This window comes from Cyprinus carpio, chromosome B16 (genome assembly GCF_018340385.1).
Source record: "Cyprinus carpio isolate SPL01 chromosome B16, ASM1834038v1, whole genome shotgun sequence".
NCBI classification, from domain to species: domain Eukaryota; kingdom Metazoa; phylum Chordata; class Actinopteri; order Cypriniformes; family Cyprinidae; genus Cyprinus; species Cyprinus carpio.
In genome coordinates this window covers 7,134,651-7,160,028 of record NC_056612.1, presented here as the reverse complement: position 1 = coordinate 7,160,028, position 25,378 = coordinate 7,134,651, and the positions used below count along the sequence as shown (strand labels likewise).

Genomic DNA, 25,378 nt, shown 5'->3' with positions numbered 1-25,378 from the left:
CAACAGTCCAATTCCAGGTTGCAGAAAAGTCACAGTGAGCAGAGGTTTTCTCTTCAGTTTGGATTACAAATTCTGTTAGTCAATGAGAATTCCACTTTGAGAAGGTCTTTCCTGAAGGATTCTGAAACCACATTTCAAAGTGTGACTCTGTTGTGTAAATGGATCCTGTTCACCACACAGCTCTTTCTTTTATTCTCAGATTGCTGTAAAGTGCCCCATTAGGATCAGGCATAAACATATCTAGCTGACCAAGCAAACAAAATAACCCATTAAAAGGGGCATTTTCAAATAATATTACAAGCTTTTAAAAACACCTAATGCGCAGCCAGCAGAAAGAGAATTATGAAAAGATTTTACCTCTCAAATGTCAATACTCTTGCAAACGGTCTTTATATAAAGTCATTATTTTGTAGTTTAACATTATTGAATGAAATATGTCTTAAAAATAAACTGAAGTCTCTTTTTTTTCTTACCAGTGGGAACTGCCATATTCATAACTAAGAATACATGTAGCTGCCTGCACGGAAAGGAATCAAATGTTGTTCTGTGTCTGCACAGCGTCGTAAGAATTTTAAATGTATTTAAATATTTCCATAAAACAATTGATTCTTTATTTTTTAAAAACAGTAATTTAATTAATTGAAAAAATGAATGAAAAAAAAATTAATCCCCCAGAGATAGTGTATAAATAGCTAAAAATGAGCTTGGAATATTATGTGATTATTTTTAGAAACGTTAACAAGTGCGTATGGTCTTTTCCTTATTAACATCCATCTGAATGGGTGGAGTTTCTAATTTACTTTAATGGCGAGGTCCTGCTTACTGGGAGTGATAGCCAAACCCCTCCTATTCTATCTCCTCAGCATTGCTTTTTCACCTTCACACACAAACATATGCACACACTCTCACACACACATCCAAACACAGTTACACATTCACAGTCTTGCACGTCTGGACAGAATGATCAATAAAGAGTCACAATCTTCAGACCACCTTACAACAGCCTCACGCAGAGGGGTAAGCAAATAAACCTTTTATCACCTTATTAATAATGGCATGATTGTTACAGAAATGTATGTAATTTGTATTTGATATTTGTTTTCTTATCAGATCATGTAAGATCAGATCATAGAACAAATGTGTGTTTAGATTAATGAAGAATTTCATTGATTTTGTTGTACTCTTTTATTGATTAGTATGATATCTCTGAAATCTGCCATATAATGTGATATCTCTGCAAAAGAGCAATTTGTGGGCTCGCATCTCAGAATAAATATATGTGTATATAATATATAATTTAAATAAGCAATTACATGGTAAGATGTTTTGGATGCCAGCACAGAAGCAGTATTAAAATGATGTTAATACTGTATGTCTTTGAGTTCAAAACGCTAACCACTTTCTTTGATCAAATAAGAAGCTGAAACCATAATATAGGTAAGAGGCTCCAGGATGATATGAGTACATACTTATATCTGGTAGAGTAGGGTATAAAACTGAGTGTGCTCCAGTCCATTTTTACAGAAGATGACAAACCTATGATTGACAGAGTGCCTGTGGGCTTGACAGTGTGTGGGAGAGTTTTCCAAATCTCACAACATGACACTTTTACATTTTTTTTTTTTCATCAAATGCTGAGTCATTAGTTGGGGAATTCATTTAGAAAGTAACATTTTTATTAACGGTTCCCAGGCTCAACAAATAACCCTCTTCCTCAATCACTTACTGTAAAATGATTTTGTCAGTAAAAAACAAACAAACAAAAAAAAACAATTTATATATATATATATATATATATATATATATATATATATATATATATATATATATATATATATATATATATATATATATAAATTATTGTTACATAATATCTAAATTGAAGCATCTTGATTACAAGGTTACATTAAGTTACCTGAAAATTTATAGCACACCTCATAATTTCAAATGCACATTTTAACCTTTTATGCTCATTTTGGATAAATGATTGCTTGATGTCTAGATTCAAAGCATGACTACATAGTTTTCGAAAGTAATTGCGCATAAAAAGTTAACTTTTTTTTCTACTACATCTTCTATTATAAAGAGTTTTCAGCTATTAGTTGCATGAGAATCAAGATGGAAATTTGATATATTCATCTTTTTGTCTGTAGGTGAGGATGGCAAAAGTGGCAATAGCTTTTGCCGCCGCCTTTATGCTGGCCAGCATAGCAGTCATCATATCTATAGCAGTTGTACAAACTCATAAGAAGACTTATATATCCCGTGGATTAAAGGTAAAATTATGTAATTTGAGCATGCATGATACAAGTGGGAACCTATTAAACTGATTAATAAACTGGGTTCCCTTTAGGGTGTATAAAATTATGAGGCATAAAAGTATAATTGGTGCTTACCAGTCATGCTCAAGAATTGCATTTCCTTAACTCATTCATTTGTTATTTAATAATATGTAATATTATTTGTTAATAATATATAATATGTGGGTTTACCTTCTAATTACACATGAAAAAGGAATGTTTGAATCTTCGGCTTATGTAACATTTCTGTTCAGTGTTGAAAAACAAACATCACACATCACACATATGGAACACTATTCATTTACAGATGAATGGTGGGCAAAATGTGGTGAAAGATTATTATAAATATGACTTACGGATTATGCCTTTTCATAATACTTCCTCTTTTAGTTTCCTACTGCTTTTAGTGAAAACAAATACTTTTTTATTTTACAACACTCACTGGAAACCTATTTTTCTACACACAAAAACAACTTTCAGTGGATAATCACCATTGATGGAGTTATTTAATTCCATACAATGCTGCATCATTAATCTTAAAATAGATGATCCTTTTGATGACTCAAAAAGTCAATCCTTGAATATTTTCCCAACGGAAGAATATGCTTTTTGTTAGTTTCTTCCAAAAGGGCTTCGGGCAATTAGACATGTCTGTTCTTGACTGCTTCACTCAGTCATGATTTAGAACATGGCAAACTGCTATTCACCAATGCATTTTGCGAAGAGTGCAAATGAATAAGCTCTTTATGGCTTTGCAAGATCTTGAGAATTTGGTGGTGACATGCTTACTGTAACAATGTCTTTCTTCACTTCTGTTGCTCTCTCTCTCTCTAGTATGGTATTGTTTTGGATGCAGGCTCCTCCAGGACCACTGTGTATCTCTATGAGTGGCCTGCAGAGAAAGAAAACAACACTGGGGTTGTGAGTGAGACCACAAAGTGTCAGGTTGAAGGTACAAATCAACTGACCTAAAACCTTGGAAGGTTTTTGTAAAAACATGGCTTATTTTTTTTTTAAATGTAATTTATTTACAGTGAACAGCTTAGAGATATTAGTGGAACTTTCCATGAATTCTGCCCAAGTTGGGTGTCCCATGATGTGAAAAAAAAGAAGAAGAAAAATAAATAATAATAATAATAATAATAGCATAAATTGTGAAAAACATGTTTTATACATCAAATGTATATATGCTGAGATTGTTGGTATATTAATAATTATTTTTAAAAAAAATGATAAGTATAGTTCTTTACTACTCTCTTAACATAAGCAGTGATACAATAATAATGTAACTTAAACATTTTATATATTACAGAAAGTAATGTAATAATAAAATGTGTCTTTTCAGGCCCTGGAATTTCAGATCTTGGTAAATATGAGGATCAGGACAAAAAGACATGGAAAAGTTTAAAAGATTGCATAGCAAAGATAACTGAGGCCATTCCTTCCCATCGGCATAACTCGACCCCAGTCTTCCTTGGGGCAACAGCAGGGATGAGGCTTCTACAGTAAGAATGATTTAAACAAATTCCATTCCATTCCAATCCATTCCTTTTTTTTTTGATAATATTTTCTGTTTATGTGCTTATATCTATTGCTATATGTATCAGTTGAGCCATTTACTGTGATACTGTGAGTTTAGTGTTAGATAATAGAATAGAATATGAATAACATAATATTACATTTAAAAAAAAAAATGGCATTATGCACATATTCAGAGTGTTAAAATGATGTCCAGAGAGTTATTTCTCAAATAACAATTTTTAATCAATCAATAAATAAAATATCTAAATATACAGTTGCCACAAAGTTAACCTGACACTGACAGGATGTGTGCCATATCTTTGCAAATCTTTTGTCTTACACAGTATGAAAGATGAGGAGACTTCCAACGCTATTCTGAAAAACATCAAGAACTACCTTAGCTCTCTTCCTTTCAATTTTCAAAATGCTTCCATTATCTCTGGACAGGAAGAAGGCCTTTATGGCTGGATCACCGTCAACTACCTGAAAGGGAACTTCCTAGAGGTCAGTTCATGGGCAGCTTTACTATGCAGTGGTGATCTTTTGTTTATTTTATTTTTTTTTTTTGTGGGGGGGGGGGGTGGGGGTGGGGGACTGCGAATGTTTAACCATTACAATACACGATTCTAGTCTCACATTTTGAAGAGAATCTTATCTTAAAGATATGTTCAAGGTACAGTCATTTTGTGACACAATATTGAATCTAAACAAAAAGTAGAGAAAACAGAGCTTTATTGAACTTTTACATTTTTTAACTTTAGTCTGTTTTATAGAAAAATCTCTGGAATGCCTGGGTACATCCTCATGGGGCTGAGACAGTTGGCTCATTGGACTTGGGTGGAGCCTCAACCCAGATTGCCTTTGCCACTTCTGATGATGCCAAAGGTGAAGACATCATTAAGGTTTCACTCTATGGCTATGAATACAACATCTATACTCACAGTTTCCTCTGCTACGGGAAAAATGAAGCTGAGAAGAGAGTTTTGGCCAAACTTGCAAAGGTAGAGTACACTCATGTCATTGTCAAATGAATTAATCTGAATTAGTACTTGTTCCATAAAATATAACGATAAAGTAGGTAAAACATTTTAGATCCACATTGGATTGCATATGAACTGTACCTGTTAGACCGCTTCTTTTTGCTTCACTTCCATCAGTATACAAAGACACTGATCTGCAAAATTTGTCTAAAACCTTTCTTCTAAAATCCATTATTGATGAGAGATGCAATTAAGCCCATAGCTTATGCTTAACATTTCCCCGAACAATGCCATGTCAATACTTATACAGACTACACTACCATCAGCCATTTAATGTAGGGTTGTAAAAGAGAAAGGAATTTCATTATGTGTTCCTGATTTCTACCAGAAATGTTTATTTTAATATTTTCTTTAAATGCATTATATTAAGTATTTCCTAACATAAAACTATCCTAACATTACAAGTGACTAGTTTTAAACATTTCAAAGGTGGTCTGTCCCACCCCAACGGTCGTAGTGTTTTCCAATTTATTAAATAGTGCTATTTATGCTATTTATACAGTATGTAGTACAAATAGTGGAAGATATTATGTGAACCTCGTTATAGTTGTAGTACATTTTTAAATAGTGTTCAAGAATAACAACATATCCCGTGTATATGATACGTACATCAGTGTATGCTGTTTTAATGGGTTTTAATGGGACCTTATCTTTTCCAAACCATATTGAACCTGCTGATCAGTAAATGTGGTCCAGGAAGAGGATTTGAGCATGAGCCACAGTTCTGAGCATTCACAATATGAGCTTTACGTGTCATGGTGGATGTGCCAGAGCTAGTGTAAATAACCTTTGCCAACAAGCTGGGCAATTTTCACTCAATATTTTTAATGATTAACTATTTTAATGACCAATTACCTATTATCAATACAAAAAGGTAACACTTTACTTAAAACCTTTATGTATAATGCATTATAAAATTAGTTTTAATGCATTAATTATGCCTTGTAATGCATGTTATAATGCATTGTACAGCCTCATGAATAATTGTGACCACAGTTAATACATTATAACACTTACAGTATCAATTCATTGTTACACTATGTTTTTTAAATTCAGTTGTAATTATTTACGACAAGATATAATGTATTACAACACACATTATGAATAATTATAATACATTATACCCTTTATTAACCTTTTATAATGCATTATAAAGGCTTTAAGTAAAGTCTTAGTTGTGATGATCTCTCTCTCTCTCTCTCTCTCTCTCTTTCTCTCTTTCTTTCCCAGGAATCCACCAACTGGGCTAATCTGAAGCACCCCTGTTATCCTTCTGGCTACAATACCTCCATGCTTGCAGAGGATGTTTTTGGCAGTGAATGTACAAAGAATGATCTTCCATCGAAGTATAGTCCAAAGCGAAGTATTACTTTCCTTGGACAGAGTAACCCTGAACAGTGCAAATTCTTGGTTAGGAGTATCTTTGACCTGGCATCTTGCCAGGGATCTGAAAACTGTTCCTTTGAAGGAGTTTATCAACCACCACTCAATGGAGACTTCATGGTAGGCATTTCTCTTAATTAAGCTACACACTGTAGCAGAAATAGTAATAATGCTAACATTCCTGTGGCTCAGTGGTAGAGCACTGTGTTAGCAGCGCAAAATGTTGTGGGTTCATTTCCCAGGGAACACACATACTGGTTAAAAAAAAAATGTATAGCCTGAATGCACTGTAAGTCACTTTGGATAAAAGCATCTGCTAAATATATGAATGTAAATGTAATGCTTTAGGTTAGGGAGTATTCACTAACTAAGAGTTTTCACTCAACAAACTCCTAGCTGCTTATTAATAGTTAGAAAGGTAGCTATTAAGTTTGGGTTTGGGGTAGGATTAAGGAATCTAAAATATGGTCATTAAGAATAAGGAATTAATATGTGCTAATAAACAGCCAATGTGCTAGTAATATGCATGCTAAACAACTAGTTAATAGTGAGAACTGAAAGTGTTACTGAATAGTTCACCCAAAAATAAAAATGCTGCCATTATTTACTCAACCTCATGTCATTCAAAACTTGTATGCTTTTATTTTGCCTGTAGAATGCAAAAGGAGAATTTTGGAAAATCTTTTAAACAAACAAACTCTAAAAAGGACATCAAATTCACCATAAAAGAAAAGAAGTTTACTATATTCCAAGGCTTTGGAAGCCATATGGTAGCTTTGTGTGATCTCAGTGATGTAATGCAGCTCTCAAATCAAATGGGTGCCTTTATGGTTAAATTTCAATAATGTCAAATGTCATTAATTTCTTGCATGTTATTGTGACCAAACGTTCTGACATTTTTGTTTAGGCTTATGCAGGCTTCTACTGGACTGCTTTGGCTCTTAAAGTGGAGGGCTCTAAAAGTATGGAGACATTCAAGACAAACATGAAACTGTTTTGCTCAAAGGACTGGAAAACTGTGAGTATTGACCAACTGCATAATCATGACGGGCAGGAAAATATAGACTGGGAGAAATGATTCTTCGTGTAGATTTGACTGATGTATAAAATCAATAAACCTACCTTTTAATGTCCCCGACCTCCTTTAGCTCAAGACATCCAACAAAGACATCAAAGACAGCTATCTAAAGTCCAACTGCTTCTCTGCAAATTATGTGCACAGCATTCTTGCAGATGGTTACAAGTTCAACACAGACAACTGGAAAAATCTCAATTTTCAGAAAGAGGTACATTTCATGTTTAGCATGAGACTAAAAAGCTTAACATATATATTTTTTTATTATTATTATTATTATTATTGTTATTTTATTTTTTTTATTTTTTTGACTATTCGCAATTTCTTGCAGGATTCTGACAAAGGCTAAATGTATTTTGCTGTTTATTGATTTACAAAATAATTCATCTCATTACAAAGAAACTCAGTACTGCTTTTAACCAGATACTGTACATATCAAAAGAGGAAAATATGTCATATGTCACTGATATTATCAAGCTGCATTCAAAGCTTTTTCATATGCCGACACACATCCAGTTGGTTTCTTTCTTTTTTATTATAATAATTACAAAGAAATGACAAGTCACACAATGAATTAAACATGACTTTTTTACAGAATACTGTAAACCAGGAATATTCCTTTAAATGTCTTTTCACAGTAAATGCATTTCTTAGCACCTGATTTTTAAGGATCACACATCGAATCTAGTAGCCTATGTGCTGTATGAGTGCATGACTGTAATATCAAATATCTACCAATGATATTCTCTCCCCCTCCAGCAAATTAGTTCGGTCTATCAAAACTCTGGAGTGAACTGGACCTTTCCATATGTCTCTTTGTGTTTCACAGGTAAATAAGACCAGTATAGCCTGGTCCCTGGGCTACATGCTTGCACTTTCCAACATGATCCCCGCCGAAGGGAAAATCATCAAGCTACCCATAAACAACGTCCTCTTCACTGGGCTCCTCCTGCTGTTCTCTGCTTTGACTATCATCACCCTCACGTACCTCGTCATTGCGCTGGTGCGCTTTTGTTATTGAGGTTTTTGTACTGAGTTCTCGTCTGTAGGACTAGTGTCCCACTTAGGGAGGTTTTGTAAACCAGGAGAGATGCTGATGTGTCAATGCAGATGTACCTGCTAAAGAAAGATTTTAATTTTTAGATCCTGAAGGTCTTGCAGGTCTGGCGGTGCTAAGCTTAAAAAGAAGACATCTGATGTGAACACCAAACCTGTATTCAATGTCATTCTATCCAAAAAAGGCAGTGTACAGGTCTTTCTAGTCCAGGAATGCAGTAGCAGCAGTCTTGTACTGTGGATTTGAATGAAAACACCAAAGACAAAGAAAAGATTTTAGCATATTTACAGTAAAAAGTATCTACTAGGTCATGACAATGTTTTGATTGTGTATTGTATCTAATGTTTGTCTCATTCAACTGCATCATCCCTTATGTATCATACATGTGTATTTCTGCATGTGCTCTTCAGCACACGTTGTTGTCTTTGGACGAAATATGTCATAGTACTCTAAATAAATGTTATGATTGTTAATGACAGTGCAGTGAGGACTGGTGATTATGTATTTCAACTGATGGCATTTGACATTTAATGCTATTAAAGTAAGTAAAATGAATTCTAAGGACATTTTTTATATAGACATGTCAAGTCATCTTTATTTATATAGTCCTTTTCACAACACAGACTGTGTTATAGCAGCTTTACAGTGTTAAACAGGAAAATAATCTTTTAACAATGCAGTCAAAATTCAATTATGCTGTAAAGCAGCTCTTTAAAGAGAACAATAGTAAACATTCAATTTTCCAGTTAAAGTCAGTTCAGCATTGAATCATTGATGTCATCGTCCAGCTCAGTTCAGTTCTCTTCCAACAGTGTTTGTACAAAGGGAAAATCAACAGTGGAAAGGTACCCAAACTCCATTGGTGACAGAAATGATAATAATAATAACCTTAGGAGAAACCAGGCTCAGCAAAACAAATATATAATAAATATATTCTATATAAATCTGAAAAAATCTATTCATTTTGAACATAAAAATCTAAATTTCTTTATAGGAGAATAGGAATGATTGTAATAAGTTTTCTTTAGAGTATAACAAAGGATAACAAGTCAAAGAAACATTTTAAACAAATGTATACAGAGCATACATCTGTCCATGCATTTGATTTTATTAGATGTAATTTAGCCATAATATTATTGAAAATGTAAAACAAGTATAAAAGTATCCATAAAGGTTTCTAAATCCGAAGTGTTTTATTGTTTATTGAAATATTGCAGAATTATTTAAAATTCAGTAAATGTGAGGCTATTTTGCAAAAAATTAAATACAGTTGTTTCGCATATTCTGCATCTTCCTCCTCTGCCAATTTGGATGTGTTGTTGGCTTTGATCTTTTTGTTATTTTCATTGATGCTCCACTAGGTTTTCTTCTTTTTCTTCTTCCAAACAAGATTCATGTGTGATATTAGAGAGAGAGACTAGTAACAACATTGCTCAATGTAACGCCTGGTTCCCCATCATCTCCTGCTTCTGTAACTCACCATTCTACCAGAAGAGGACAGTACAGTCCTAAAATACATTCTCAAGGTGCATTAAATCATTTCTAGACATACTCTTTGTTTTCAATAATGGATAGCGAAACAAAATGTGAAATATTTTTGGAATAATACAACTGATATAAATCATTTTCTTTGTAAAAACTTAAGTGAAACAGTTTTACAAAGCCCTGCATTTCTTCCTCTACTAACAATAACAGTTACGTTGGTGAATTACTCTGAAATGATCGTTTATTTATATGGGATCTTCAAACTATGTTTCAGAACATTTCATCATTTTGTTATTTATTTATTTTTTTTAGATGACAGTGGAGGTTAACTCCAAGTTCCCACAGAAAGGTTTTCACAACATTAACAGTAGCTGTAATTTTTTTTTTTTTTTGATTGAAATTAGTTACCAAAGTAAATTTAACTGTTTTCTGCCTGATGATTGATGATTGATGATGAAGATCACATACAACATTTGTGCATCAGCAATATGCCGTAAACTCTAGAAGCGCACAATAAATCTCTCTAAAGGTTTTTTTTTTTTTTTTTTTACGTCTCTTCTCATGTTACACAGCACATTCCTCTCCAAACCTCCACTCTGCTTTCCCTTCTCAAGTCCACCATCCTCCTGCAACGTGTTGCTAGAGATCAGAGCTTTGTTCTAAAACTTTGGAAACTTTGCAATGGCAACTCAAGAATAAACCCAGGGAAAGTCACTAAACAATGTGACTTTGGATGCATCTCATGCATACACCGGTCCAGTTCAGATGAGAGTAACTTCAAGAAGTTTACATGCAGGAATAATACTGTGTTTGCATGGATGAGGAGTGCAGGAATGAAGGTGATGTGGCGCTGATGCTGTGATTAAACAGCTGAAACACATTAGACGTCTATCAGTGGTGTTTATAATGGTAAGTGTCCAACTGAGAACTTTTCATTATTATACTAGCTCAGAATGATTTGTCTGTAATTACTTTTGCACACTGACTGCTTTCCTAGAGGTTATATTGCACAGGTCATGTTTAGTGGTGAATTATTAAATACTGAATGAATATTGTTTGAGACAAGCTTTTATTGTTTAACTCACAATGTATACAGTACCTTTACAAAGCTGGATAAAAGTATTGCTATTAAAATGTATCTGAATTCAGTAAAAAAAAATAATAATAATAATAATCAAATAGGTTAAAAAAATGTTTTCCAGTGCTCTTTGCAGGACATGGCACTTAAGGACATTGTGTGTATTACGATCAGACTTCTGATGTATGTATTTATACTCGGCAGGAAAGTCTTTGTTTTCAATAATGCAAGAGTGGTACAACAACAGTGCCTAATGTTTTTCAGCATTGAGAATTCTTTGAATCATTCATCCCAGCTCCATCCCTCCTCAGCAGACCCCGTTAAACTCTCTGACTCAGCAGACCCAAACATCATTGCATTCTGTCTGTGAGGGTTTGGTTGCAGTTACCAAGCATTGCAATTATTTGCAAAGAAGGCAATAAAAAATGCATGCGGAATTTATCTGCTTATCACTGAACCACTGAGATAAATGTAATGTTTTATGAGGTAACATTATTTAAAGTTATCTTTGGATATGGATATCTTGTGTATTCAGGACTTAGTGAAGACTCTTTGATGGTAGAGCATCCAGCCAATTGTTATCGCAAAATGAAAATCATCAGGACCCCAATGCAAAGCTTAAAATCTTACCTGCTTATTATGTTATATGTTACATTCACCCTGGCAACAAAATGAACACATTATTAAAACAACAATATTAGAAAACTGCTGCTATTACTGTATTACTACACTCTTAGAAAAAAAAATCCTAAAATTGTACCTTTAGGAGTATAACAGCTTGTGATTAGGGCAATGCCCTCAAAGGGACACCTTTGTACCTTCTTTACCCCTAATTGGAGCATTTATTTATTTATTTTACCATAAGAGTAAATATTACTACTTTAAGGTAACATATTATTACTCTGTTGTCCTAATATGCACCCTTCAGGCCTAAAGAATGTACAAAGGTGTCCCTTTGAGGGCACTGCCCCAGTGACAAGCAGTTGTACCCCTAAAGGTAAAATCTTTGCACTTTTTATGACAGTGCAGTCGATTAGTAAGACGCAACATGGTACTAGATGCATTTGTATGAAAGGGCAAGTCAGCGGTGTGATATGAGAGACATAAGAGATGTTCTTGCCTTAGATACCTGGATGAGAGGTCTGTTATTCAGCATTGCTATTGACAACAGTTATCATCGTTGCATAACAAACCTGGAATGTCGCAACTGACCAGTCAGAATCAAGCTTTTCAGACATCATATAATGAAAAAATGCAGAAATAATGCATGCATACACGCATGCGAGACAAAATGTTCCATGCCTATTGGCACTGGCATCCAGATGTTAATGTCAAAACTGGAATTTAATCTGGAGTCCATCTGGAGGTATTTTAAGAAGATTACCAGGTGTTTTGAAACTAAAACCAAATACCTCGCAGGGAGATTTGGTTATTGTCTGTATAACATAACACTTTTTGCACCAAACCCTTTTGCACTAAACCTATGCCAGAAAGCTGTTTATTTATTTTATTTTTCACCGTACTAGCCAGTTTCCTTTTTTGAACAAAAGGAAACCCTGGGCACTTACAAGCTGGCAAGAGCAAAAGGTTTTTATTCTGGCAATCCTTCCAAATGGTTTGTTGGCATGGAGATGGTGCTTAATTGCAGGTTGCAGTATTGTTGACACCAGGATGCTAAAAGCTCCTGCAGTTGTCCAATTGCGGTCCTTCCTGTGTGGACAATACACTATTTGTAGTGGATTGTCTGGTTTATAAATGCCCACAACCTTCTGTCTCATTTATTTGTGTTCTCTAATCTTGCTTATGTGTATATCTCTGATTTCCTGCCAGTTTTTGAATGGGCAGATTTCACTTATGTTTTCAGATCAAAGAACATCCAACAATGATAAAGCCGCTTTTATATTTTAATGCACATCAGTGGTTGCAGTAATTTTGCAGGTCCTGTTTGTATATATTTATGTTGCTGTTCTGTTTGTGTTGGCTTATGCTGGCATGACTTTTCTACAAGATTAGAAAATTAAATCTGTTTATGCCAGATTTGCCACAGATTTATGGATTCTGAAAACCCACAGGATATTGCCATCCCCAAAGCTGTCTCTTAAAGCTTGAACATTAACGTGGAAATATGATACAACCAATACAATAAAACCAATACATTACTGTCATTTTACAGTAATGAAGTCTTTTACATAGATGAAGCATTTGCAGGTGAGGTTTAAACGTTTAGCGTTTTATTCAGAACTTATGCTGTAACATCTGTTAAATGTGACTCATTGCAGAACATCTTGAATTCACTTGTAAGAAAGGAACTATGTTTGAAAATATCTTTGCCATCTGGTATAGGAAACCAGTTCGCCAGTTACTGCCTGGCTGACTTAGTCACTCCTGAGAGAGTAGTATTACCTACTGATAACTTTAGATATTGCTGTCCCAGATTCCCAAGAACATCAGACTTATTTCTTTCCTTTCCTTTATGTAAAATCATCAGCTGTTCAAATTTCCTGCTGGAAAAGATGCAGTACTTATCAGAAAACTCAAAGTATATACAAGTACTACTCAGTGTTCTTTAAGTACCATCACATACTACATATACTGCTGTGTGTGTGTGTGTGTGTGTGTGTGTGCGTGTATAAATTCATCATAAATTGAGATTTGACTCTGACTCACACAACATTATCTAGAAGTCATTTCTGCAATGTTATTGGTCTGCCTGTTAATCAGAGGCAGCCAATGAGCAGTGAGCAGTGAATGAGCATGGCAGAGTGAGATAGCCACCAAGGGAATTAGAATTGATTGTCTGAGGAAGTTGTGACATTGTAATAATGGATTCTCAAATTGACATGGAGCAACAGCACCTGCACACAATTTTGTTGAGCTTTTGGAGCAAGTCAAATGTAAAAAAATCAAGAAATATGATATTTGTGTTTAGCTATATCTGGAGGCATTGCAAGCAGGTAATCTATAGCCTGTGTATTTAATTCCATGGGTTCACCCAGCAAACAGACCTAAATTATCAGAGGTAGATATACACTATGTCATTTTTAAAGACAAACTGGGTACTGATACTTTCTTTGTGGTACTCAATTGTTGTAGACCCTATTTAGAGGGAGCTTCAGCTCGCTGGTCTTTCATCAAAGTTTAAGTCAACATTAATCTGGATAAATTTAAAAATGCACATTTTTCTCTACATTTGGCCTTTCCATTGACACTGACACAGTGTTTCTGAAAACGTGAAGACGTTGTAGTGTGGACTGTGAAAATGGAGGTATTCAAAAACCATGATGAGTGTTTAGTCATGTGACACATATTGTACCCATAGACATGTACTAGCATTGTTGTGCCTGGTATTCACATTCATAGTCTTGTTAAAGTCTTGTCTTCGTATTACATTGCTAAAAATCTGACAGAAAATTTTCTTGCAACTGCTGTCCTGTGGCAGAACATGACAACTGCTTATTTTACATAGCATACATGGAATGGTGTTTGTGAGTGTGGTATGGTGTATTAAACCTATAAAAAGTGCATATGTGTTTTTGTAAATATTATTTTTGATACATTAGGCTTTTTAGGCTCATGTACAGTAGTATGATAGTAGCACTTCCTCCTGAAAAAAACTAAGCAAAAATATGCAATTATATATATATGTGTGTGTGTGTGTGTGTGTGTGTGTGTGTGTGTGTGTGTGTGTGTGTGTGTGTGTGTGTGGCCAAAAATATGAAATTCTGATAGCTTGTGTTGTAAATCAAGGACATCTAGATATCTAATATCTATAACTGTAAAGCAGACTACTTACATAAAATGCATATAAATATCAGCTGTCACTCTGTCTCCTAATAATATATCATAGAAAGATTTTAGTCAAATGCTTAGCTTCACGATCAAAACTAAATAATGCATATGCAAAAATCCAAATATATAATGCAATGCAATTATACAGTTATATGTGTATTATGACCTGTAAATTATACAGCAGTATATATATATATATATATATATATAGAGAGAGAGAGAGAGAGAGAGAGAGAGAGAGAGAGAGAGAGAGAATGTAGTAGATGTATTGGGGAGTCTTTGAATCACTTTCTGCTTCCAATGAAACATCCAAGCAAAGTACAATTAATTAACAAAAAATTGCCAATTCTTGTCATAGATTAATTAGCCTATCAAATATTTTCAGTCTGCTCTCATTTTGTTATGCTGATAATGTTTTATTTGGTTTATCTAATGCATAGTTTGTGATATGTTTATGTATTTATATAGCTTACTAAAGCTTGGCCAACAAGAGCCTGTTGCTTTTTTGTTGTTGTTTATGCTGTTTTTCTCTGTTGCTTTTGTGTGTGAATATAAATGACTGCAGCAGACTGTCAGTGACACATTTTCATCCTACACACACAGAGCCGCACATGATATATTTCAGGATGACACTAGTGTCAAAAGCATCTGCTCCATAATAAGAAAGGCGCTCACTGATGACACTCAGAGGTAGGACAGACACGGCAGCAGATGGCTGATCTCTTTTTCTTCCTCTCTCTTTCTCTCTCAATCTTTCCCTCACCGTACCTTCCTCCCCCCAAATCATTTGACTTCTGCATGCAATGGTATCACAGATCCTCCTTTATGTGTAGAGGGTAATGCTGACCTTTGCACAATGCATGAAAGATCATACATCAAGCAGAGTTTTCCCACAGCCGGTTATGTTATGGAAGATCCTGCTATGCTAACATTACACTTTTTGTTTAGGGGGCTATGGAGTTTCTCAATGCAAGCATGATTTATTATTATTATTATTATTGTTGTTTTGTTTTGCTATCTATCACAATAAGGAATTATCCTATAATCAGAGCAATTCAACAGGGAATACAAAATCAATGCAAAAGAATATATGTTGCCATTCACAGTAAGATGGAATGCAATGGCATCCTAAAATTGAGGTAACATCCTAAAATTGAATGAGATGCTGCAAAACCTGTACAGTAAGTCATATTGTAAGATTTCCATCTGATCTGAATGTGTATACTGTGTTATATATTTGTATATTTATATTTATATTTATATTTATATATTATATGAATATATTTATATATTTGTATTTTTAAGCATAAATATAATACAATGACAAAATTTCAGTTACAATATCTTTATATACAGTATATCATATTTTAAGGCCCCAACACCAAACCTACTCTCAGCCTTTAACCTAACATTTCTTGACAATATAAAAATGTAACAGGCAGATAAATATATAGTAAAAAAATGAATTATTACACATACAAATTTTGTCATATTTAACCCATGGTCCCACAGATAAACAGAAAGACAGACCATTATAATATAACTTACCTAAAATGATATAAATGCATTAAATAAATGTGACGACATTGAATATTCAACCTATTATTACCATGAAGTCGATATTCTATGAACATAATGTAGGATTTAAAAACATTTGTATGTTTCTAAATTTTTTCATATGTAAAGTGCCATAACATTTTTAATCAGGTAACATCTCTAGCTTTCAGTTGTGTTGAAATTAGTCTCTAAAGTACTTTTGACCTATTCTAAAATATGAAATTTGTTCATCGTTATCTTATGCTACACCAGCAGTGAATAATCACTCTTCATTAACAAATATGGACGTAAATGACTGGATGAGGAAGAGTGATATGTACTGCAGCTAAAGGGGCTCAAAGCACCATTTTTCCCAATCACATCTCAGCATTGAGTGAGTCTTTGTTCTCTGTTGTCATGAGAAGGTGTTCATTCAGATTTTTAATGCAGCTGTCATAAACAAGCTTTCAGCTGCTGGCAGTTTTTTTTTTTTTTTTCCTTTGTCTTGTTCATGACTTGTAGTTTGACATTCTATACTCTTTTAATTCAGTCAGAAAGTTGCAACTTCTCCTTTTTGGACCATGTGCTGGACTGATGGCCATTTTATAATGCAAACTGTATTTATTTAAATTAATGTTCTGGGTCAATACAAGTTAAAGCTGAAGTGTTTCATTTCTGCAGTAATTGCAAATGGATGTACAACATTTTCTTTTCTTTTCAGCCATGTCAGTTTGGTTATGTCCATGGTGAGAGCCAGGTTTAGTTATTTGAACCTAAAACTAAACAAGATGTTTAAGATTCATAAAATAAAAAAAATTTACTTGTTTTCAAAGTCATGCCACTGGTTTTGCAAATGCTGCTGTGTTGTTCAGATAAACATGACAATGTTGCAAACAGAGGAAATGGCTTACTTATAGCTCTGCATATTAACCTGGGATAGGAAAAGGGATTTTAAAAAAGGACACAATTCACCTACTGACAGCACGATTTTCACAGACAGTAATTTTGCCTCATCCATCAACATTTTTGGCTTCTAGCACATAAAGACATTTTCATGGACAAAGGTCTTATCCTATTTCTATGATATATTAGACACATGGGAGCTGAAGTGAGAGAGGACAGCTGGAAGCTGCTGGGAAGGAGTTACCCCAATGATCAATTTATTTTCAATGAGAGGGGCCAGTGAGAGAGTGAGTGCTCACTCAGAAAAAAAAGTGCAAAAATTGTATCTTTAAGGGTACAGCAGTTTGTCACTGGGGCAATACCCTCAAAGGGACAGCTTTGTACCTCCTTTACCCCAAATGGTTCATATTAGTACCATAAGAGTACATATTACCTTGAGGGTACATATTACTTCTCTAAGGTACTAATATGCACCCTTTAGTGGTAAAGAAAAAAAGGTACAAAGGTTTCCCTTTGAGGGTACCGCCCCAGTGACAAGCTTTTGTACCCCTAAAGGTAAAAAAAAAAAAAAAATTTGACAATGTGGGAGTGAGAACATAGAATACTGTTTCCTTTTTTGTTACAAATTTTGGTCTATTTTCTTCCTCCTGGATTAGCCCTTAAAAGGGAGAGTGTGACAGTTAAGCCACTTTTCTTTTGCTGTGCCTTATTGTCCAGGAATAGCTTGATAAACTGACATTTCAGAGTTGTGCTTTTTAGAAAAACAAGTGACCTATTTATGATGGGGGTCACTTCAGTATACTTGAGTTTACTTTTAAATCCAACTCACTCTCGTGGCAGTTCTAATTAGTTTATGTTTTTGTGAATTGGTGGCTAATTTGTTTGAGTTTGTACAATCTCATTTGTACATTTTCAGTTGACAGTTAGGTAGAGGTTAACCTTTATGGTCAGGCAACTTTTTTATTTTTTCTAAAAATCATAAGTTCTGTATTAATTATATTGTCACAATTCATATAAAACACCTCCTCAAAATACTTAATTTCTCTTGAGATCAGGTTGGGAAACCCATTTAAATAATTTTACCCCTGTTTTACCCATATGCTTCTTATATAGTTTACTAAAGGTAACATTTGCATTAACATTCTATGTGCAGGACTTCATTGCTGTTGGTAAAATGGGCCCAGGTGGGTCTAAATGAATTGAGCAGATAAAAGAAAGAGGTGGAAAGAACAAACAGACAACACCCAACAGTAACATCTCAAACATGTTGCTTTTAAAAAATTGCAATGAGAAAAAATATTTTGACTGTAGACATGTTTTTATTTTTTTTTTTTTTTAATGTTTGGCTTTTATAACTCCTTTATTTTCTTTCCATCATTTCACAAGAAACTGATTTATACACTTTGTTTTGAGTCATGAAGGCGTAGTCTATGAAAGTAAGACCCGGGAAAAACAACTGTTGAAAAACAATAGCTTTGAGATGTGAACATGTTTTCCACCAAAACATTGTATTTGTCTGAGTAATTCCTCTTCATGTTCTCAGTCTGTCTCCCTGTGTTTGTTGTGCTTGGATCTCTGCCTTGTTGAACAGTGTGATGTCTTTGCCATACTTGTTTGTGTTGTTTGCATTTGCCAGTTTAACGTACCATGGTGTCAATATGCTTAATTGTTACAGAAGTACTGAGAGCTCTAAACCACAGACACAACAACGTTCAGTGTAAAGTTCAGCCTATTTTGAGTTTTCCTACATAGCCATAACTTCAACCCTTTTCTCCCACCATCTGAACATCTAGTCAACTTTCCATACACTCACCAGTGGGTGATCAAACACCATTGATACTTTAGGAAGTGTAAGATTTGTTAAAGATTGTGAAGGTTTTGTTTTATTGGTTTTGGCAGATGTTCTATGTCTCTGGACCAGCGAGAGAATGTTGCTTCAGTGGGTTGTTTTCCTAACAGTTTGTTTAGATAATGTGAATTGCTGAGGGGTTTCATCTCTGACTCACTGTTAAAACGCTGACCTGGATTTAAAGATTTCCTTTGTGGAACTGAATTGTTGTTGTTGTAAATATGTTTTATAAGTGTGTGGGAAAGAGCCAAATCTCTTTTACAGATCTAAAGCCTGTAACCTTAAATAAAAAAGGCATAAACAAGTGATTTGTTTTATTCAGTATTTTTAATGTACAGTAAAAATAGCTAAACAATTTTTAGATCAAGATATCAAGATATATATATAAATATATATATGTTGATATATAATTATATATAAATTATATATATATTTAAAAGAAAATTGGGAAAAACAAATATCAAAATTAAGGGAGTTTAAGCTTAAAAAAAGAATATCTGGCAAAGGGCTAAGGAAAAGAAAATTCATTCAGAAAACATATCTTTTGTCCAATATCAAAGATTTGTATTTATTTATTTACAACTGGATACATATTAAATCATACTGGATATTTAAATGTGCATGTTTCTTAAATTCATATTACCTTTGCTTTCATCTAATCTAACATCTAAATCTAATCTTTTGCGAATCTTAAAATTAATATCCATTTTTCTTACTGAACATTGCAATGTTGTGATGACTAAATTTACTTGCAGCATTCAAAATTAATAATCTATGTTGGTATTTTGTTTTTTATTCAAGCTCTTTTAAACTCTGATTCGGGAATTTGAACTCTTGACATCTGGCAAGCAAAACCATGAAAGCTCATTGAGACCAATGCAAGATAACAGCAATGCCAAATGAAAATGATTTTTTTTTCCTTCTTTTTTTTCTTCTCAGAATAAATAACCAGTAGGCAAGATGCAGATGATTATGTTTAACAAATGGAGAAAATCTGATTTATCGTGCACCCTATGAGTTTCCATAATTGATTCTGTTATATTTATTACTGTGGAGCTGCTTTGACAGAATCTATATTGAATAAAGTGCTATAGAAATAAAGGTGACTTAACTATTTATTTAGACACAAAATTATGAATTCCCAAACACATTTTTAAGTGTGGCTTAAGTGTCCACACTACATCTATTTAACATTTGACCCCTTTACTAAACTACTGCAGAGCAAACATGGCAAAATCCTACATACTGAACAGCTAGGAATCTGAATGATCTCCTCATGCATAATTATGACCTAGATATCCACTTGCCTTCAAAGAAATATTCACTTTTTTGTGTAAGTTAGTCAAACAGGCTCTAACCTGTCGTAGGTTGTGTGCTACTTCTTAGCCTTGTGAAACTGCACACAAGGCATTCTTTAAACTAAAGCATAGTAGAAGTCTTTCACAGGTGTTATCTGCTAAAGTCATAAAAATGTCAGCCAGGAGGGAGAGATCTCACAGTATTGAGAAATTACTTTTCTGTTTAACATCCAGATATATGTGGAAATACATTTCATTTAGCTATCATGGTTTATTGTATTCACAGACATGCACATATTTATGTCTTTTTTTTTTATTGAGATTTCAATGTCTGCAAATAGGATTAATATCAAACATATATGTTATTAAGTAATATATTTTATAGGCTATATGTATGCATATTTTCTAAGTTTTCCTAAATATACATTTTTGTAAAACTACATATATGTCAGTAGCATAACATACTATCTTTTCCAGTAGCAAACAACTTTTTCTAATGACTAGCGTGACAAAACTGATTTGAGGTATGGCAATATGTTTAAAAAAAACCATCCTTTTAAATATCTTAAGTTAGCTTCTTTTTACTTTTTCAAAGGAGCTTCACTCTTGTTTGGCTACTTCAACTTGTAGCTTTTTAAGCTTTCACCTAACACTGTTTGCCGCAGTCAACAAACGTTCTAATTTTCAGCAGCCTTTTCAAGCTATATTTTACTTTTCACAGTTGTGTGTTTAGTTTCGTGATGATTGGTACCTTTTCTAAACCTTAAATGACAGGCTTCACCCAATTTAGAATGGGTCAAGGCTGGGGCAGAAAAATTAGAGAATGCGGCTAAAAACAAGCCAAATACAGTGACATTCTCCAGACCCTGTTTAATCATTTATTTTAAGAATATGATAAGAATAATCTTGAGTCAAACATTCCATATTCAGGCTGATTAATTCTCAGACGTATCTCCGTAAAACTAACAGCTGTGAAAGATCCTGTCTACATTCCAGTCTGACATTGTAGAACCTGAAGTGCACAATGGAATGGACACATATGGAAAATCTCTATCCTAAAGCCACAAAGTCAATCTTAACCACATATGGAAATGTGTAAAAATGAATCTCAAGCATGTGTATTCAAAATCCAGATCTCTAAAAATATTCCCTCTTTTAGATTTCCCTACCTTCCATGAAATCCAAACTGCTTTTCTTGTTTACAAAGCCTTTTCTCTTTGATATATATGACTTACTTACTGACTTTATTTTATTGTTTGTCTTTACCACTGCCTTCTCTGCTGTGTCTTGCAGGCTTTAAGAGTGTGGTTGAAGTTCAGACTAAAATGTCAGTTTGTGGTGGTCTTCATGTTTCTCTTCAGTCTATCGGTGGTGATGATATACACCCTTCCTTCCTTCCCATCTGAGCAGAGCAGGCTGAACGTAAGGGGCCCCCGCAAAAACAAACCCAGCAGGCTGGTTGAGAAGTTGTCTCTAAAACATTATCTTCCAATGTCTTCATATGAACACAGCAAAACCTTGAAAAATCCTGAAATGAAAGATTCTGCTAAACATCTTCTGATGGTTAACCATCACCAACTATCATTTTCCTCTGGAAAAACAGCATCCACTGAAAAGCCTGCAAAAAGTAAAGCAAACAAAAAGGAACAATATCTGCAGAACATAAACAAGCATCCAGTCACAGCATTTGCAGCTGGTGCCAAAAGAGGGCGAGCCGTTAAACTAGGAAATAGCATCAACTCCAACCCAACCATCCATCTTCTTCGCTCCAGACATGACCTAGCATTCCCTCAGTCTGCCAGCATCCAAAGCCTCCACCCAAACAACAAGACATGCAGGCACAAATGTACTCCAGATGAAGCCAAAGCAAAGAGGCTTGTGGGGCAGTTCTCTGATGCACAGCAGGTGGTAAAACTGAAACAGGCCCCTGGAGAAGCAGGAACACATGAAAGACAAGCAGGGCCCTCTGAGAGGAAGAGGCCCAAATTTGGAGCAGAAACGAAAGACAGAATTCCAGAAGAGACTGGTATCAAGGTTTCAGCCAATGACTGGTGTATGACAGTATCTGATGAGACTTTCAATGATAACTGGAACCAAACCAAAGCAGAGTCTCTACCCTGGCTCAGTGAGGATGATATAAAAAAGATGGCCCTTCTCTCCAGAGGCACTGTGTTGAGTAAATCCAGGCTTCCGGGCCATGGACAAGTGCTTCAGATTGAATTTAGTGAGAAAAAAGACATCTTTGCTCCTGCAGAGGACAATCATATCACACGCTGTGAGACAGGAAGCTGTGCTCTCATAAAACGTCCCAATGACTGGTTTGAGGTATTTGCCTTTCACCTGGACAGGGTTCTGGGTCTGGACAGGAGCTTGCCCGCAGTTTTGAGAACATTCCACAGTGAGATTCTACCCTACAAGTACATCAATGGATCTCCCAGACCAGTGATATGGTGGGATCCCAGCATCCAACATCTGTCTGATGCTGACAATGACCAAAACTCTTTCTCACTCACTTGGCCACAATATCAGATTCTACTTCAGAGCAGGTGTGGTACTCGGGTGCCACTGAACTTTACAACCTGTGTGGGAGTTCATCATTCAGAGTGGGGGCGGCTCGCCTTGTTTGACTTCCTGCTGCAGGTAAGAAGCACTATTAAAATAAATATTTTTGTTCCACAAACTTTTGAGTATAATGTGTTATTATATATGTAATGAGAGTAAATTGCATATGTATATTGCAAATAAAACACACAAAAATTATGATTATCTTATAACCTAGGTCTTATGTCCTTAGGTCCTAACCCTAACCCTAACTCTCTTCCTAGGGATCCACTGTCCTGCAGAGTTTAGCTATAACCCTAATCAAACACCCCTGAACCAGCTAATCAAGGCTTTCAGGATAACTTGAAGAATCACAGGCTAGGTGAGCTGAAACAGCTTGCAAATATACTTTGCAGGACAGTGGGTCCCCAGAAGAAGGGTTGAAGTCCTAGATCTTTTAAAAAGATTGGGATATGTAGACCATTATATCAAAATTGTAACTAATTTAAGTTTAAAAGGTTACTAGGTTATATGACTCTAGTTTATATGTATTTAAACAATGTATGTGACCACAGTGGTTAGAAACTCTTCTATGAGTCACAAAATGTAGGGTACTGCCAAGTACATAATGGCCTACCTGCCAAGCCTGGTATTTAAAATAATTCATGTTTTCCATTTTAGCGTTGCCATTTTTCCTGCTTAAAATGGACTCTCTTAAAGTGAGTGATTTTAGCATTTTGGGGTTTAAACTTGTTTTCTAAACAGTACATTTGTCATTGGTTAGACTAGCAGAAAGTCATGCCTCAAACTCAAAGCATTGGTTAAGCAAAGATTGTTGCTTTGGGTTGGTTGGGATGCTCATTCAGTCAGAGATTTAAACAAACTTTAACTTTTATGATAGATTTAAAGTTGACAAACGAGACAAATTCAACATGGCTTATGTCTGCAGATTGAGCAGTGAAAGTGTGACATCTGCAGCAAACAGTCACACATGAAACGTTGAGAAAGTCTGTCTGATGTGTGTGTGTGTGTGTGTGTGTGTGTGTATGCCTGTGTGTGTGTGTCTGTGTGTCTGTGTATAAATTAATATTTGTTATTCAGATATTAAATGATGAATTTATTAACAAAGTTTGGGAGGAGCACATTCAGATAATTAACCCAGCCAATTCATCATCAGAAATTACAGCATCTATCCTATCCTATCAAGAGAGAGAACTTCTATAAATAACCAAAGGCATCTTACCTTCATTCTCTGTACAGTATTCCGGCATTGGTATACCCAATCGTCACAATGTCAGGGATCGAACTGTTCACAAACGACAACTTCCTCGACACCCAGGGTCCTCCAGCGTCTCCAGCGGATGAAAAAGGCGGCGCTCTACAGCCTCCACTCATCCCTCCAGCCAGGAAACCCACCACTGACTTTCACTCCTCCATCACAAACCGCCAACAAACCAAGTCTGGCCCGCAGCAGCCTGTACTCATGGCCAGAGCAAACCACCACACCCGCAAGGAAGGGCCTCTGGTCTTCAAGCCACCATAGCAGGCCCTCGGCAAGCCTGGGCCGTGCCCCAGACTCCATCGCTGCTAGACCTAGTCAGTTTCTCCACTCAGCCAAGCTCCAGCCCACAGCTGCTACCGACGCCCAGCGGCGCGAGCATGGCTTTGCCAGCAGCTCCGGCCCACCCACAGCCTTTCCCTTGTCATCCTCCTTCTTCCTATTCTCTCCCCGGTCCATGGCCTGTGGCCCTGCCATCAAACTCTAGCACGAGGCTGCCTCTGTTAGCGGCGTGGGCCCAGACACCTTCCGAGCCCTATTTTCCTACTTTCTTTCTTACTTTCTCAACCTCATCAACCCGCACATCCCTCCTTGCCCCAAACCGCCTCAGCGGCTACTTACCGCATCACCTAAACACCTCAACTGAGCCATCACCCTCCCTTTCTGACTACCACCACCCCTCCTCCTTCTCCAATAACCAGGTCTGCTCCAACTTTAACTGTGGCAGGTGCACAAGGCAGTCCTGCAGCATTATGCACATCTGCAGCTTTTGTGGCTGCACACATGCCTGCATCATATGCCCTGTCTTTAAATCCGCAAATAAAAATGAAAAACCCAACTTATTGACTCCCATGCATATTTATCATTTGACTGTTGAATTATCTCACCAACCTGACACTAACTTTACTGATTATTTACTGTCTGATCTCACCCATGGCTTTAATCCCAGAGTCAAAAGGCTTCCACGCCAAAGCATAATTTGTGCCAACGTCCAGTCTGCCGTCACCGAACCCGACACAATTGATCTCTTAATCAAAAAAGAAGTTGAGTCAAACTTCATGATTGGCCCATTCAATGTTCCCTCCTTCCGTTGTTTTTGAGTCAGCCTGATTGGCATCACCAAAAATCCACCCAAACTTTTCAGACCTATCAGTGCTAGACACTGAAACAATCTCTTATTTCATTAAGCAAAGCAAGACTGACCAATCGAGAAGAGGCCATTTCATTTACATCTTCAATCTCCA

At 35.5% G+C, this 25,378-nt stretch overlaps 2 protein-coding genes across 2 annotated transcripts in view; both read left to right on the top strand.

The window, feature by feature from the left end:
* The first annotated feature begins 759 nt into the window (after positions 1–759).
* On the top strand, positions 760–8,849 carry entpd3 (ectonucleoside triphosphate diphosphohydrolase 3). The gene is made up of 10 exons (XM_042740497.1): positions 760–1,017; positions 2,154–2,276; positions 3,135–3,252; positions 3,646–3,805; positions 4,166–4,325; positions 4,595–4,822; positions 6,092–6,364; positions 7,152–7,262; positions 7,393–7,530; positions 8,149–8,849. The coding sequence occupies exons 1-10, from the start codon at positions 805–807 to the stop codon at positions 8,338–8,340; spliced, it is 1,716 nt and encodes a 571-aa protein (XP_042596431.1). The 5' UTR covers positions 760–804; the 3' UTR covers positions 8,341–8,849.
* A 1,594-nt stretch (positions 8,850–10,443) lies between these two features.
* The window catches only part of gask1a (golgi associated kinase 1A), a 34,712-nt gene continuing 19,777 nt past the window's right edge, over positions 10,444–25,378 (top strand). The window contains exons 1-2 of the mRNA XM_019119753.2: positions 10,444–10,770; positions 21,608–22,954. Of these exons, the coding sequence (XP_018975298.2) occupies positions 10,768–10,770; positions 21,608–22,954 (1,350 nt within the window). The 5' untranslated portion in view covers positions 10,444–10,767. The remainder of the gene's footprint in view (positions 10,771–21,607; positions 22,955–25,378) is intronic.

What these genes read in the sequence shown, in the direction of transcription:
- entpd3 (XM_042740497.1), top strand. Translation starts at nt 805, where the DNA reads ATGGCGAGGTCCTGCTTACTGGGAGTGATAGCCAAACCCCTCCTATTC. An exon ending in TGAAAGGGAACTTCCTAGAG is followed by an intron (nt 4,326 to 4,594) that starts GTCAGTTCATGG and finishes TCTGTTTTATAG; the next exon opens with AAAAATCTCTGGAATGCCTG. An exon ending in ATCTCAATTTTCAGAAAGAG is followed by an intron (nt 7,531 to 8,148) that starts GTACATTTCATG and finishes TGTGTTTCACAG; the next exon opens with GTAAATAAGACCAGTATAGC.